The sequence below is a fragment of the Cynocephalus volans genome, chromosome 4 (genome assembly GCF_027409185.1).
Source record: "Cynocephalus volans isolate mCynVol1 chromosome 4, mCynVol1.pri, whole genome shotgun sequence".
Taxonomy (NCBI): domain Eukaryota; kingdom Metazoa; phylum Chordata; class Mammalia; order Dermoptera; family Cynocephalidae; genus Cynocephalus; species Cynocephalus volans.
Genome location: NC_084463.1, coordinates 97,797,152 through 97,811,609, shown reverse-complemented (window position 1 = coordinate 97,811,609; position 14,458 = coordinate 97,797,152). Strand labels below are relative to the sequence as shown.

At 38.9% G+C, this 14,458-nt stretch overlaps 1 protein-coding gene across 3 annotated transcripts in view; it reads left to right on the top strand.

Moving 5' to 3' along the window:
* Positions 1-3,386, top strand: part of ACER3 (alkaline ceramidase 3) — a 177,280-nt gene extending 173,894 nt beyond the window's left edge. For all 3 annotated transcript variants that reach the window (XM_063094390.1, XM_063094392.1, XM_063094393.1), the window contains 2 exons: positions 2,381-2,426; positions 3,025-3,386. In XM_063094390.1, coding sequence (XP_062950460.1) covers positions 2,381-2,426; positions 3,025-3,078 — 100 coding nt within the window. In that variant the 3' untranslated portion in view covers positions 3,079-3,386. The remainder of the gene's footprint in view (positions 1-2,380; positions 2,427-3,024) is intronic.
* The last annotated feature ends 11,072 nt before the right edge of the window (positions 3,387-14,458 follow it).

The window sequence follows — 14,458 nt, the reverse complement described above, 5'->3', positions numbered from 1 at the left end:
GATGTCAAAGGTGGCACATTTACACTGGATGACAATTGATACTGGCTGTCATCTAGTCACTCAGCTAGAGCTATCAGCTGGACACTACATATAGTCTGTTGAGCCTCAGTGTAGTCAGTCTTCTTCCCTAGCAGACGGCTTGCCTCAGAAGGAGCATCTCAAGAGAACGAGGCAGAAGCATCAGGGCCTTTTATAACTTAGCCTCAGAGTTCATATGGTGTCACTTCTGCCATACTCTATTGGTCAAAGTCACAGATTCAAACAGAGGGGACACAGACCCTATCTCTTAATGAGAGAAGTGTTGAAGACCCAAACTTGGGCCTGAAGAGGAGGCACTATTCAGCTGGTGCTAGTGTCTCTATGCTCAGAGGAGAGGCTCCATGAGGCTGTGACCCAGCCTCTTAAGAAGAGCACTGTTGCTACGGTAACAAACTGCTGCTGACACAGTGAAGAAGTGTTGTTGGGATAAGATTCACAGGAACCACAAGCCAATAGCCCCTCATGAAAATAAAACACGAAGGAAGAAGTCCCTTCTGTTTCCTCCTGCTTTTCAGTCTCTCTCTAATGCCTTCTATTAGCTGAGCTTATCAGGGAGCCATATAACAATGCAGAAATGTGGCTTTTAGGGTCTCAATTCCTGCATCACAAACAATATATAGAAGGATGGATTGGAAAAGAGACATCACCAAGATGGTGGAATAGGAAGGCCTGGACTTTACCTCTCTCTGCAGATATACCAATTCATCAGCAACACACAGATCAATTCCCTTTGTGAGAAATCCAAAAACTAGTTGAGAGACTCTTGCACTCCAGGTAAGTGCAAAACCAGCCACATCAAAATCAATAGGAAAAACAGAGACAACATTTTGCCATAATTCCCACACCTAGCACAGTAATAAAGTTAGAGTGCACATCCAGCATCCCAACTTTTGGTGCTACTTGAGGACTGACTTCTGTGTTCCCTACCTTAGAGTGCTGAGAGGGCCAGCATACAGTAGTCTCCAAGCATACAGAGGGCTATAGATAACAAAGCAATGCCTTGCACTAGCATGTGGGCACTTACCACAGCTCTTCCCAGCTGAGCAGAGTGAGCAGGAGAGGGAAAAAAAAAAAAAAGAACTCCAGCTCCCAACTTCTCCCCGAGGAGGGAAACAGTTGGACCACAATTCTAACAGCACAACTTTTCTGAGTGCTACCTGAGGGTCTGGTTTCTATCGTGCCTGTCTTGGAGTGCTGACAGGACTTGGCACACTCAAGAGAGTGTGAAGAGAGCCACTAAGAACAAAGATGGCAGTTTGGACTAGCATGAGAGTGTGAGAGGTCCACAAAAGCTCTGGCCAGGTTGACTGGTGCCTTCCCATTTGAGGCAAATCCATGAAGACTGTGGGAAGTGGCAGGTTTTTTTTCTAATGCAACACAGAGAAACAAGGAAAATAAAGAAATAGGGAAACACAATTCAAACAATTGAACAGAATAAAACTCCAGAAACAGACATTAATGAAACTGAGATAAATGACTTACTTGCCAGAGAATTCAAAGTAACCATCATAAAAATGCTCAACAAGAGGAGAACAATGTATAAACAAAGTAAGAATTTCAAGAAAGATAGAGAAAATTTTTAAAGAACCAAACAGAAATCTTGGCGCTGACAATATAGTAACTGAACTGAAAAACTCAACAGAGGGATTCAACAGAAGACTAGCACAAGAGGAAAAAGGAAGCAGCAAACTCAAAGGTAGATCATTTGACGGTATCTAGTAAGAGAAGAAAAAAGAATGAAAAAGAGTGAAGATAGCTTGAGGGACTTCAGGGATACCCTCAAGCAGACCAATATGTCTGATGGGAGTTCCAGAAGGAGCAGAGAGAGAAAGGACTAAAAAGCTTATTCAAAGAAATAATGGTTGAATCATTGTTCAGTATATGCATATTTTGAAACAATATGCTACATCCCAGAAATATGTACAAGTAAATGTTAAATTTTTTTTAAAAGAGAAAGAAAAAAAAAAGAATGGCTGAAAACTTCCAAAATCTGACCAAAGAAATGGACATCAAGGTCCAAAATGCCCAAAGAATACCAAAAAAATGAACCCAAAGAATCCCACATTGAGACACATTAAAATCAAATTGTCAAAAGTCAAAGTCAGAGTTTTTGAAAGTAGCAAAAGAAAAGCACTTGTTATGTATGAGGCAACTTTCAAGACTATCAGTATATTTTTCAAATTAAACCTTGTCCAATCTTGTTGGACCAAGCCTCCAACACACAAACTTTGGGGGAACACAATTCAGTCCATAAGGCACTATGATTAAATCTATTCATAAGCCAGCTGGCATGGATTAAAAACTCACCTGAAGAGCTTTCTTTCTCCCACTTTTCTTTCAGTTTATATACAAGAACACTCTACCTGAGATATAGGCCAAAAGTGAAGGTAAGTCCCCTTCCTAGGATGTGTGTGTGTGTTTTGTGGGTGAGGGAGTATTAGAAGAATGAGATGGTGAGATGGAGGTGGGAGAAGAAAGGGGTCGTGGACAGGTAATGAAATGAGCACAGGCTTTGGAAACAGAAGGCACTGAATCTTAAGTCTTCCATTTACTACTACATAATCTTGGGCAAGTCTCTTCTCTTTAAGCCTTAGTTTCTTCAACAATAAAATGGAGCTGCTAATCACTACATTGCAGAGTTGTTTTAAGGATCAGAGATGATTTAAATGCCCAGTTCCATGCCTGACAAAGTAGATGCATAATACAAGGGTACTTGAAAAAGTTCATGGAAAAGTATAATTTAAAAAATAAACACAAATCTTTCCATGAACTTTTTGAAGTACCTCCATACATTTACACAAATTAAACAAATATTTTCTGAGATCTGGTACAAGTCTAGAAGAAATATGCTGTCCTCAGGCTTCTATTACCAGGACAATCACTAGCAAACCTACCAAGCCCCATGGATTTGTTCTCATTCTGTTTCAGGAATAACATGGAATAATTTTATCTTCTCTCATTTTGTCCTAACTTGTTTCCAAACAGTTTCTCTTCGGAATCTGGCCAGTGATCCTGTTTGAGCCTCTCAGGAAGCACTGATGAATTATTCCACTAAGAAAACAAAAAACACCTACCATAAGCCTAGCAGAATGAATAAGGAAATCCTTAAAGATCTACACATTCAAATATATCATGACCATCGCAGCAGAGGAGTGACTTTCTGACTAATGCTGCCAGCCACATAGAGAATAAGGAATGGGGACTGTTGGGTGTTTAGCTCATAGCTTTATCTCATTATCTTCCTCCTCCTCGCCCTAAAATGTTTATAAAGAAAAAGATAAGATGTGTGTGTATATACTTGAATGCTGGAAAAAAAACTGGGCTTTTTTTTTTAACAGGTTAACAGTTTGTGCTAATCATAGGATATTAACCTTTTTCTTTTCTTTTTTTTTTTTTTTTTGCAAGGGTTGCATGTGCATTATACCTTTCTTAACATTTGATTAAATAATAAAAATAGTTAAGGACTGGCAAAACCCTATATCCAGATGGTCAGCTGTAAGCTAGCACTTAGCTGTGTCAGCTTTGATTTATATTATCATATTAACCTCTTGGAGGGTTTTCCAAGGTTTAAAAAAAGGGGAAATTCTGGATAGTAGTTCTTTACTATCTGTCTCAGTGCTAGTTGGAGTGTCATAAGCAAGCTCAGATAGTGGGTTCTATACTTGTCATATCCCAGGATTTATGGTAGGCTCTGTGTGTGCCTGTAGCAATCAGAGTAGGTGGGTCATCTTGTAACCTTTATGAAGCTTCAGGAGGACACCTATAGAATGCTGCACCTCCGGCCAGCTAAAGGTGGTTGCTCTGTTTCCTTTGATCTTTGCAGATCTTTAAGTTGTCACTGTTTTCATGAGTAGGCAAACATGATTGGTAGTCTAGCCTACCCATATTCCATCCTCCTGCATAACTTATTTGAAGTTATCATAGAATGTTGTTATACTCTGACTTTTAAAATTATGCAGTATTCCCCAGTTCTCAGGCCATGGTTATGCCCAAGAGAAGTGTGTCAAGTTAACTGGAGCTAAAATGATCAGGATCCTGTTTACATGAAGCTTACTAAAATATCTGCTCCTTTGTTTTTTGAAAGAAATAGATATAAGGGTTGAGAACAGCTCTAACTAAATTGTAACTTGCAGAACCCCCAAAAATTAGAATGCTAAGAAACAGCAGTAAAATCTCATTGTGAGGCAGCTAGTTCTAATTTGGATTAGAATGTATAACAAATTGAATCACTTTTCACAAACATAATACCTGCCTGGAGTAAAAGCCTGATTTAACCCCATTGCTCATTTATCATCATATTTGTAGTTCTGCATGATTTAGCATTTTTATTACTTTTTTCCTGCTTTATACATTATAAAATCCAGATTGTTTTTACCACATGGTGACATTACCCAAGATTAAATCCTGAGCTACAGCTTCAAAAGGAAAATCATTTTTTTCTTATGCAAATGTGGTAAGACACTTCTGTCATTTTTCCAGTATTCAATGCATAGCCTTGCTACAAAGTTAAAACCCCAAAATGTTTTGTTGTTTTCCTTCACCTACTGGCCTTCGTTTTATCCCAAGTTCTATTTTCCTTTCCTTAGCATGCCAACATGCCATTAGGGCAGATACTTCCAACTACTTTTATGACCCTCCAGCAAGAAAAACACTTGCCAAAACATAAATCTAAGAAAACTTTGGGTGTGCCCTAGGAGGCTATAAAACTAAACAGTTCCAACACACAGTCCATAAGACTATTCTTTCTTTTACCCCAAGATTCTGACTTCTGGCTACATTTCACATGCAGCTACCTGGGCTAGCAGCCATTATACGTTTTTTAATTAGTTCATTTGTTTCACACCATTATCTTTTTGTATTTTTCAGTCAAACATACTTCTGGATAAAGAATCTATATAAAGGAACAAAAGCACATCCTCCATGACAGTGCTGCTAAACATTGTAAGTCTTAGGTTTTGCAGTATTAAAGTCAGATTAAGGGTATAGAGAGCACACCCTAATACTAAGGCCATTTACAGGAGTTTATTGCATGAGCAATTCAGCCACCACCAATGGTCGCTTGTTTTTGTTTTTGTTTGTTTGTTTGTTTAGTGGCCACTTGTTGAATAAATGTTGCCCAGCACCTCAATGGAGAGGCATCAGCACCCCTGGGTGACTTAAAAGACTGTGGCCAATTCTTCAAAGACTCTTGTTTCTGTGTGAGAACAGGCAGCATGAAAGCTCAGCATAAAACATTTTAGAGATGTATTGAGCAGAAAGTGGAGATGATAGCCAGACTCTTTAATTTTCCAAGTCAGCTTGTGCATCATACATGGCTCTCTCTTTAGCAACTATACTAGGATACTGCAAAAAAGTTCATGGAAAAATAGAATTGAAAGATAATATGAATCTTTCCACGAACTTTTTGAAGTACCCTCATATAACACACCCAAAACTTTATATCTGTGCCACAATGTATGGAAATCACTGCTGACCTGTATGATATTGCTCAATCATCTTTATTTCAGTGACTTAATTCTTTTCCTTCTAGGATTCTGGGTGGACATTACAGGACTGGATTCCTCCCCACCTCCTTTTCCCTTGTGTTCTTGAAAAACTTCCTGTTAACTAGAGTATACAAAAAGCCTGTTTCCTGCTAGGCAAATAATGGTTTGTATATCACTTGAAAGGTGCTCATCTTTCAGCCCTATAGCAAATCATATTTTAGAAAACAGTGCTTTGTGAAGGTGTGAAAGAAGCAATTTCCTTGCACTGACATTTTCATTCTGGAAAACTGAAAAACTATATGAAAGGTGGTTGGTAATCTGATTGGTCACTCTACCCACCCCCTCCCCACCTTAGTGCTTTCATGAAACATCCCCACCGCCTGAAACGATATATTTTATCCTTATGATATAACATACATTGATGATTAACAGGAGAAACGTTTGTTTCTAAATAATCTACAAACAAGAACCCAAATAATGGTATGCAGTTTAACAGAAGATCAAATATTATGGTTTAACCACAGCAGAAAATTCCAGGACAGTTTATCTGAGCTTTCCTTATACTAAGAGGGCTTTTCTTATACTGAGAGGAGGTGTGAGTCAAAGAAAATTAAGAGACCAAAAACTTCAGGTACGCAGTGCACGAAAATCTTTAAATGCCTGTAAAAATTAAGTTCTATTATAATGCCAGCCAGTTCTGATTTTGCCATTCAGTACCCCTAAAAGTGTCTAATCCTACGAGTTCCATGTTACTTTGCTCTTGAGAACAATTATTTGTTGCTAAATTAGACAATTTTAGCTACCAAGTCCATATTTATATGACAAGAAATTCTTTTGGCCCTGTGGTTCATGATGTGCTATTGGATAAGCATTTATGTAAAACTGATATTTCGAACAGAACCAGTTATAATTGGAATTTGCAAGTGTGTGACGACTGCAGATCTACATCAGTCTTACATTTTGCATTATATCAGTGCTATAATATAATATGTTTGATCACTGTCTTGTTTTTCAGTGTCTTAAAATGATAGCTTATTCACTATGCTCTAACCATCTGGAAATAACTAAAATTTGGCTAAAAATAGTTAAACCTCTTATGGAAGAAGCTGTAAAGTGAAGGACAAAAGGAATCATCATGTCATCATAATCTAGCTGACTGGAAATTTTCAATGCTGTTTTTAAGCTATTGCACTTCCTTTAAAAATATGGAAACACTTTTTTTAAAAAAACTTGTAACTAGTTGCTACATGGAGGGAGTTGCCGGTGTTGCTGAGGTCTAGGTGAGCATGCCACTGGACTTAACCATTTCTCCAAAACTGCCAGCCCAGACAGCTTCATATACTCAGATATGAATACTGCTTCACTTGAAATTCAAACTGAAGATAAAACTCTACCTTTGGGCTATAAACTTTTGCCTTTGGTATGAAACCTTGACGTTGTTGAAAGAAGAGTGGAGGGCTGACCCCGTGGCTTACTCGGGAGAGTGCGGCGCTCCCACCGTGGGTTCGGATCCTATATAGGGATGGCCGGTGCGCTCACTGGCTGAGTGCGGTGCGGGGCGACACCAAGCCAAGGGTTGCGATCCCCTTACCGGTCACAAAAAAGAAAAAAAAAAAGAAAGAAAAGTGGAAATTGTAAGGCATAACATGTTTCACCAAGGCATAGTCTTTTCTTTGGTGGGCAATCAGAGCAGCTAAGGAGAAGACAGATCACTAAAAAACTTAAGTAGTATTATTAGCTACAGAATTTCTGCTGTTGTTGATGCACATCCCAACCATTTGGAGTAAAAGCTAAGCAGTACTGACTGCCCATTTTAATGCACTTTAAATATCTAATGTTGTTTCTCAAGGTCTTCATTTATCATTAAATCCAACAAGTTACTACCACTTTTGACTGGCAACTACTATATAAAGGATTGATCACAAGAATATTTCATACTAGAAAACCCTAAAACCCAAATCAAGAAATTCAATTACAGGCCTCCAAGTGACTTTTTATTCCCCCCTCCACTTAGCTCAGCAGCTGTCAATATTATAGTACCAACCACAGGTCACACTGTACTCTGCTCACAGTTCCTTTTCAGCCCTTATTTACAAGACCTGCATCACTGCTTTAAGGAGCACAATGTTGGTACTAGAACTGGATTTACTCATTGGTAGCAAATATTCACAAAATTGTCATAAAGCTTCTGAAATTTTTCTGGCAAAGTCAGATCTGCACATCATCACTTTCCCAATAAATATTCACTGAGATTATCTGCACCTAAAAGAAAATGATTAAAATGTGTTGTAATATCAAAAGGGTGTAGACCAGGGGTTGGTAAACTACAACTGACAGGCCAAATCTAGTTTGCAATATATGGCCTGCAAGGTAAGAATGATTTTTACATTTTAAAAGTGTTGTTTAAACAAACAGAAAGAAAATATACAACAGAAACTGTATATAGCCTGCAAAGCCTAAAATGTTCTTCTGGCTCTGGGAGTTTGCCTTCCCTACTCCAGACCATCAGCAAATGGGCATCATAATGGGAGTACTGCCCAACTGCACTTCTCTGCAGTATGATTCTCGTGTGTATTTATCAGAATGAAAATATACATCTAACGTATCTCTCACTTCTTTATTGAATGTAATCATAGGATTTGTGTTTAATCTTTGCACTATAAAATTACTTTTTCACATTAGTTTTACTATATTGGCAAGAGCCTGCTGCAAAGTGCCTAAACCTTTGAGAAAAACTATGAGCAAGGTCCATGATTTTGTTTTCATTATAAAGGAAATTCCATTCTGTACTGTATAATCCAAAAATGCTGGTTGCATTCAATCTTTTGAGTTGACGTTCAGAAAGTTAAGATTTTTTAACTATTTCTTCTTATCATATAAAATGTGCCAGGTGGTAATTACCAAGGACCTAATAAGCTGCCATAGTCATGTATGCTTTTTTTTTTTTTTTAACTTTCTAAAAGGAAAAGCTTGTAGTTCTTTCCAGAATTAGCCCTGGTTTCTTGCTGGCTCTTCTTTTTAGAGCTAAATTATCCATACCAATGAGTAAGTGAGTTTATTTTAAGAAATAGAGACTATTATCAACTTCTGTTTAACATATTCACTGCGCATTGTTTACTATCAAGCATTTCCATTTTTAATATTTCTGAGTCACTTACAAATGTGACCAGCAGATAAACTGTTTGAGCTAATATAACATTTCCTAGTTTCATATTTGTTGCAGATGTTTGTTCTAGTAGCAATTATTTAATAAACATACAGATGATACTGAATCTTTACAAGGAACTAACCATTTTCAGGTAATCGCAGATCTGCTTATTCACTTTTTCATTTAATTTACCAATACCACAGTCATTTTTCTAGAAAATAGAATAATGTATTTTTATCTAATCTGCTATTATCTAGGCTATATTTCAGCATTCGTTACCTCCCATAAGTGAAAGTATTAAATGATATTGTTTGAATAAGACTTCTGGTAATGTTTTATCCCTGATTTATATTTATAAAGGCAGGACCACTGTGTATAGTTGTAATTTGTGCACTGCACAAAGGCACCCAGTTGAAGGAAGGAGGTGGGTGGGAACTGAAATCTAGCCAGTGCTCAGCTTGCCAAGATATGTGCCTTGAGAAGGTTGCATCTCAGAGGACACACCTTTTTCCAGTTTGCTTAAAGGGGCAATATAGGCCAGCAACAATACTGTCCATAGGAAGGATATTCAGTAATTATACTGGGACTTATTTGTCATTAGACTCCTGGTGCTAAACTGCAATACCTTTCTATTCCAAGCCTGACAAGGCTAAAAGCTAATAACTTCTCGATTTAACATTTATGATCTATAAATACACAACATCCTGAACTTTAGGAGCTCTGAAGATAACACATGAACTTTCTAGCTTCACACAATGAAGGGGGAAGATTGGGAACAAAAAAAATCATACTGCATAAGCCATGTGTGCTATGGTTTCTATCTTTGACAATGACCAAAGTGCCACCTACAAAATGTAAAACAAATTAGATTCCTCTCAACTCACCTAGCTTGGCAAACCACAGCTTTTCAAATATTAGCTTTCCTAGCCAAGCCTGCTGGAATGGGTAGCTTCAGTCATTGCTAACCATTTGGTTGATTCTTCAACTAGTCCCTCCTCTGTGTGTCAGGGAGGGGCAGCCTTGCCTGGATCAACAGATAGATGCTGGCAATAGGTAAACCAGGAACCCTTGCCTGATGGAACACAGAAGTGAATCTGCAAAGCATTTTGGGTTGTGCTTTGTGAAGGGGTTGAGTGAAAATGAGTTAGGATCGCTTTAATTTCATCTCTGAACAGTACACACCTCTCTAAAGCCACCGTGTCACAAAGACATACAGGCATCCATCATTTGACTTAGCAAATTTTATGAATTTACTCTGGGCTCCTCTCTAGCATTGTCTGGGGTGGACTTTTCAGCTTTTTTTCTTGCTTCAGCCCTGGACTGGAATGCAGTCTACCTAGAATCAATTGCCTAGGTGAGAGAAAAAGGAGGACCTGTCTCATTTGATAGGGTGCTCTAATCCCAAAATAGGGCTTGATTCTCAAAGGAAAATGTGGAGAAATCAGAAAAAGAGAAAAGGGGTTCACTTCTTGAGCACTTCTATGTGGGGACTATATAACACTGTGCCAACCTGGGCTGCTTTATGGCATGGTGGTCTCAGGGTTACAATATGGTGAGTGTGGAAGCTACAAGACCTCTTGAGGCCTGGCTTCCAGAATTTTCACAGGTCACTTCTACATTTTGTTGGTCAAAGCAGGTCACAAGACCATCCTGGATGCAAGGGATGGGGAGGAGTTCCAAAAGTTTATAGATCACAGTTTTTCAAGTTGGTAAAAAGTTTTCCTAGTGACAAGGAAAGGTGTAAAGAGGGAGAGGGCACCCTGGGCAGAGGTACAGAAGTGGAAATAAACAGGATGTGTTTGGGAAACATTGAAGGTTTAGTGTGGTTGGATGGGTAAATATTAGGAGTTGAAGGTGCAGATAGGTTAGAGGTACCTGCCTCCAAGTCTCACCCTCACCCAAACATAACCACTATATGGGCTGCTATAATGAACTCTTGAAAATAGATACAGACTTGTGAAAACTTTCAAAGGATCATCACAGGTATGGTATTCAAGACCCTTCTCAGGGTACCTCTAACCCTGGGGGCATGAAACAGCCCAAGGTGAAAGCACGGGGAAAAAGCCCAGTCAGCCCAGCTGAACCCAGCCCCAGCTTAACCAGTATGCCACATGCGTGAGCTCAGGTGGGTCCATCACAAGAAGCACCCGTCAACCCACAGAATCTTGAGAAATAAATGGTGGTTGTTATAAGCCGTTAAGTTGTGGGATGGTTTGTTCACAGCAACCTGATACCCTAGAATGCAGTTGTAATAAGAAGTCTCCCCTGGCCCACTCAAGTTCTTTTCTCCAAGTTCCATTTCTGTGTTTTGCACACATCACATCATTTTTATAATCTTTTCCTATCTGACTCCCATCTCCCAAGAGAAGGTGAGTTCCTTGAAGACAAGGACTGAGTCTGATTCATCTGTGTCCTGACCACTCGCAGTGACAATGGGATGAAGCCCTTAGCCATTTGCCAAATTTAGCATACTCAAATGTCATTAATGTGTTTAAAAAGTTACTCCTAGGATGTAAAAAAAAAAAGTTACTCAAGATGACAGGATAGATGGTCCCCAGCATCACCCTCTCCCATAAATCAACCAATTTACAACTATAAAAAAGCAACAATAGCCAAGCTGGGGCCGCTAGAGTTCGGGGGGAAGAGGAGGAGAGACCTTACGGAGTTCATGGAGGTGGGAGAAGCCACGATGAGAGAAAGAAAAAATTGCTCGGAGCATTTCTTGCTGCGGCCACTTTAAAGCTGGAGCTGCTGAGTGCATGGAGCAGGAGTGGGCAAAAGCCACAGCTGTGCCCTTCGGATGGAGTTGCTGGGAGGAGGCAGGGGAGAAGAGGGCCTTGGTGGCCCCCAGGACAGCAAGAGCACTAATAGGGTTCCCATGGACCCACATAGGAGCGAGGAGCCACAACAGCTGAAAAAAAGGAGCCATTCAGAGGCCCGTGAGTCATCTCAAGAGACTGGCATCCCATGGGAAGTGTTTGCAGCACGGGTGGAGGGGGAGACGGGCCAACTGGAAAAACACTGGGACACAGCAAGGACAGCTGGTCTGCCCCCCAACCAGCACAGGACCACTCAGAGGAGACTGGTCAGAATACAGAATTGCATGGGGTGCAGTTTGATGAAAAAACTCAGGCCCAGATCAGAGTTTCTACAAAACCCAGGTGCACCCAGTCTCTGGAGAGCCAGAAGTACCTATAAGGTCAACCATTAAACCCTGAGCTGCACAAAAAGCCTTCCCTAGGGAAGCAGCAGCAAAGCAGCAATTTAGCTAAACCACACAACTCAAGTACCGGTCCCCACAGGAAATTCCCCCATTTTAGAAGTAAGCAAAGGACAAAACATTTTAGTTCCAGCACAGGCATACCACTGGCGCCACAGGTCCTACCAGGGTACCTGAGGTATGGAGCCAGGGACCAGACCCCCCCCCCTCCCACAGTGGGGCACACTGCCAGTGCCTCAGGGCCTGCCCAACGGCCTAAGGCATGGAGTCAGGAACCAGACCCCCCACACACACAACCAGGCACACCACCAGTGCCAAGGAGCATGCCAAAAACATCACCTCCATGTGGGTGGCCCACCACAGCCACCACAGTAACCACAGCTGCTGCAAAAGTGGCTAGACATCACAACCACCACACAGATGGCCCACTGGAGTGCATTGACACAAGGGGAATCACCAGCAGAGACCAAAGAAAAGAAGAGGATGTCTCTCTCCACAAAGCCCATTCCAGAGTGACAGAAGAAGCATCTGCTGTACGATAATATTGGGGGACTTGAACAAACCTCTCAGCATTGAACAGATTATCTAGGCATTATCTAGGCAACAAATCAACAGAGTAACCATTACTCTTTCAGAAGGAGAGAAGAAATCTAGGGTTATCAGAGGTGAGAGCAGGGAGGGAGAGGGGAACAGGGAGAGATTGGACAAGGAGCATAAAGAATAAGTATAATTTGTAACAATATATATACTAGTAATATTGATTTGATCAACATATGTCAACATTGAACCCCAAAAATAGGTATAATCAATTATGATCCAATAAAAAATTTTTTAAAAAATTTTCACGATCAATTCAAGCATAACTGTTAAATACAAGTGAATTGAATAGAGGTAATTGCGATAAAAGTTTATGAATGAACTTTCAACAATAATTATGTTTTATAATATGCCTTCCTGAAAATAGTTTCCAAAATCATTTTGGTAACCTAAAATCTTACAGCTATACTAAGTTAAATGATGGATATTCATTGGATATCTAGATTATCTCCAAATAAGATAAAATACTGAAACATTAATTGCTGAACATAAGTTAAATTTATCCACTTTAGGTGTCATATTGAAGAGGAACTAAAGATATTTGAGTCTGTTAGTAAACATGTCCTGTGTCACATTGAAAAATTGTACTATGAGGAAGTATATGTTTCTAGAAATTATGAAGTGGTGTTTATCTATAGGATGTTGATATATGACAGTTCACAATTGCTTACTTTCTAGTCTTCATTGGAAATTAAGGTAACTAAGAGTTCAAAATTCTAATTAGCATATACAATTAAAGATACTAGAAATTATGATGGGAACAACCCTGTATACAAAGTATTAAAGGAAAGTAAGGTGTATTCTTGGTAAAATATATATACATAAGGTATGAAAATGCATTTTCATTGAAGCAAAAGAGGAATTTTTTTCCTGGTGTGGAAGTTATGTAAAGGTTATTTCAGAATGAAAAAGGAGAATGAAGGACAAAAGCCAAATGGATATAAAAGGCTAGGAAGAGAGACAGGGTTAAAGAGAGAATCTTGAGTCAGGATTCAACTGGCTAAAATTGAATGAATTTAATATAAGGCTTTAAAAATGAGCCTTAATATAAAAAACAAACTGATAGAAAACTAGAATTTGGTTTTTCTCTCTGTTAAAATTACAAAGATTTCTTTGATTATTAATAATCTGCTCTTATTAAGAAATCATAAAAAGGTTTTTCTTGACCTCTTAAGTAATCTGCATAGAGAACAAATATTTTTACATCATATAAAAATAACTTCTTGCGCTTCATGTTTTTATCAGGTCTTTGATTACTTACAAAAACTGAGTCTTCTCAATATTAAAACAGCTAAGTTTTGTTTACAACTATGTACCCTTCTGTATTTGCCTTTAAAATCTTTTATTGTCACTTTGGTTAAATAGATAATTAAGTATTGTCTCACAATGATCTATAATCCTATTAAACCAAAGCATTCAAATCTTTTGATATTTTTGACAAACTTCCTAAAACCAGATTCTAAATGAAATCTCTTTGACCTTGAACTCACTTTGAGATTTCCCAGAAGGCCCCAGAAAAATCTCAAAGGGTTTGTTTCTCACCTTATAAAAAGAGAGATATTAAACTAATTAGGCTTATTTGATACATTAAATTATGTATCAAGCATTGTCAAATAAAAATGTTTCACCTTAAAAAAAAAAAGTACTTCTAAATTTTATATGCAACTTATTCAACAAAGATTTTAAAGCATGCACTATGTTAACAGAATAGGTCCCATGCCCTGGAGTTGTTCTCAATCTGTAGCATTAAAATGTTTCAGTAAAGATATATCTGTATTACTTGGCGAGTATGAGGCAGTTGGAGGATGAAGGGGTCAAGAAAAGTCTCCTAGAAGAGACGACATTTGATCTTCATCTCAAAGAATAAGCAAGCTGCCCTCCTAATGTAGCTCCCCTCCCCATCTTCACCCTACTCCTAAAGAGGAGCAGTGATGCCAAGGACTGGTCAGATTCCAGATTATTAAAATA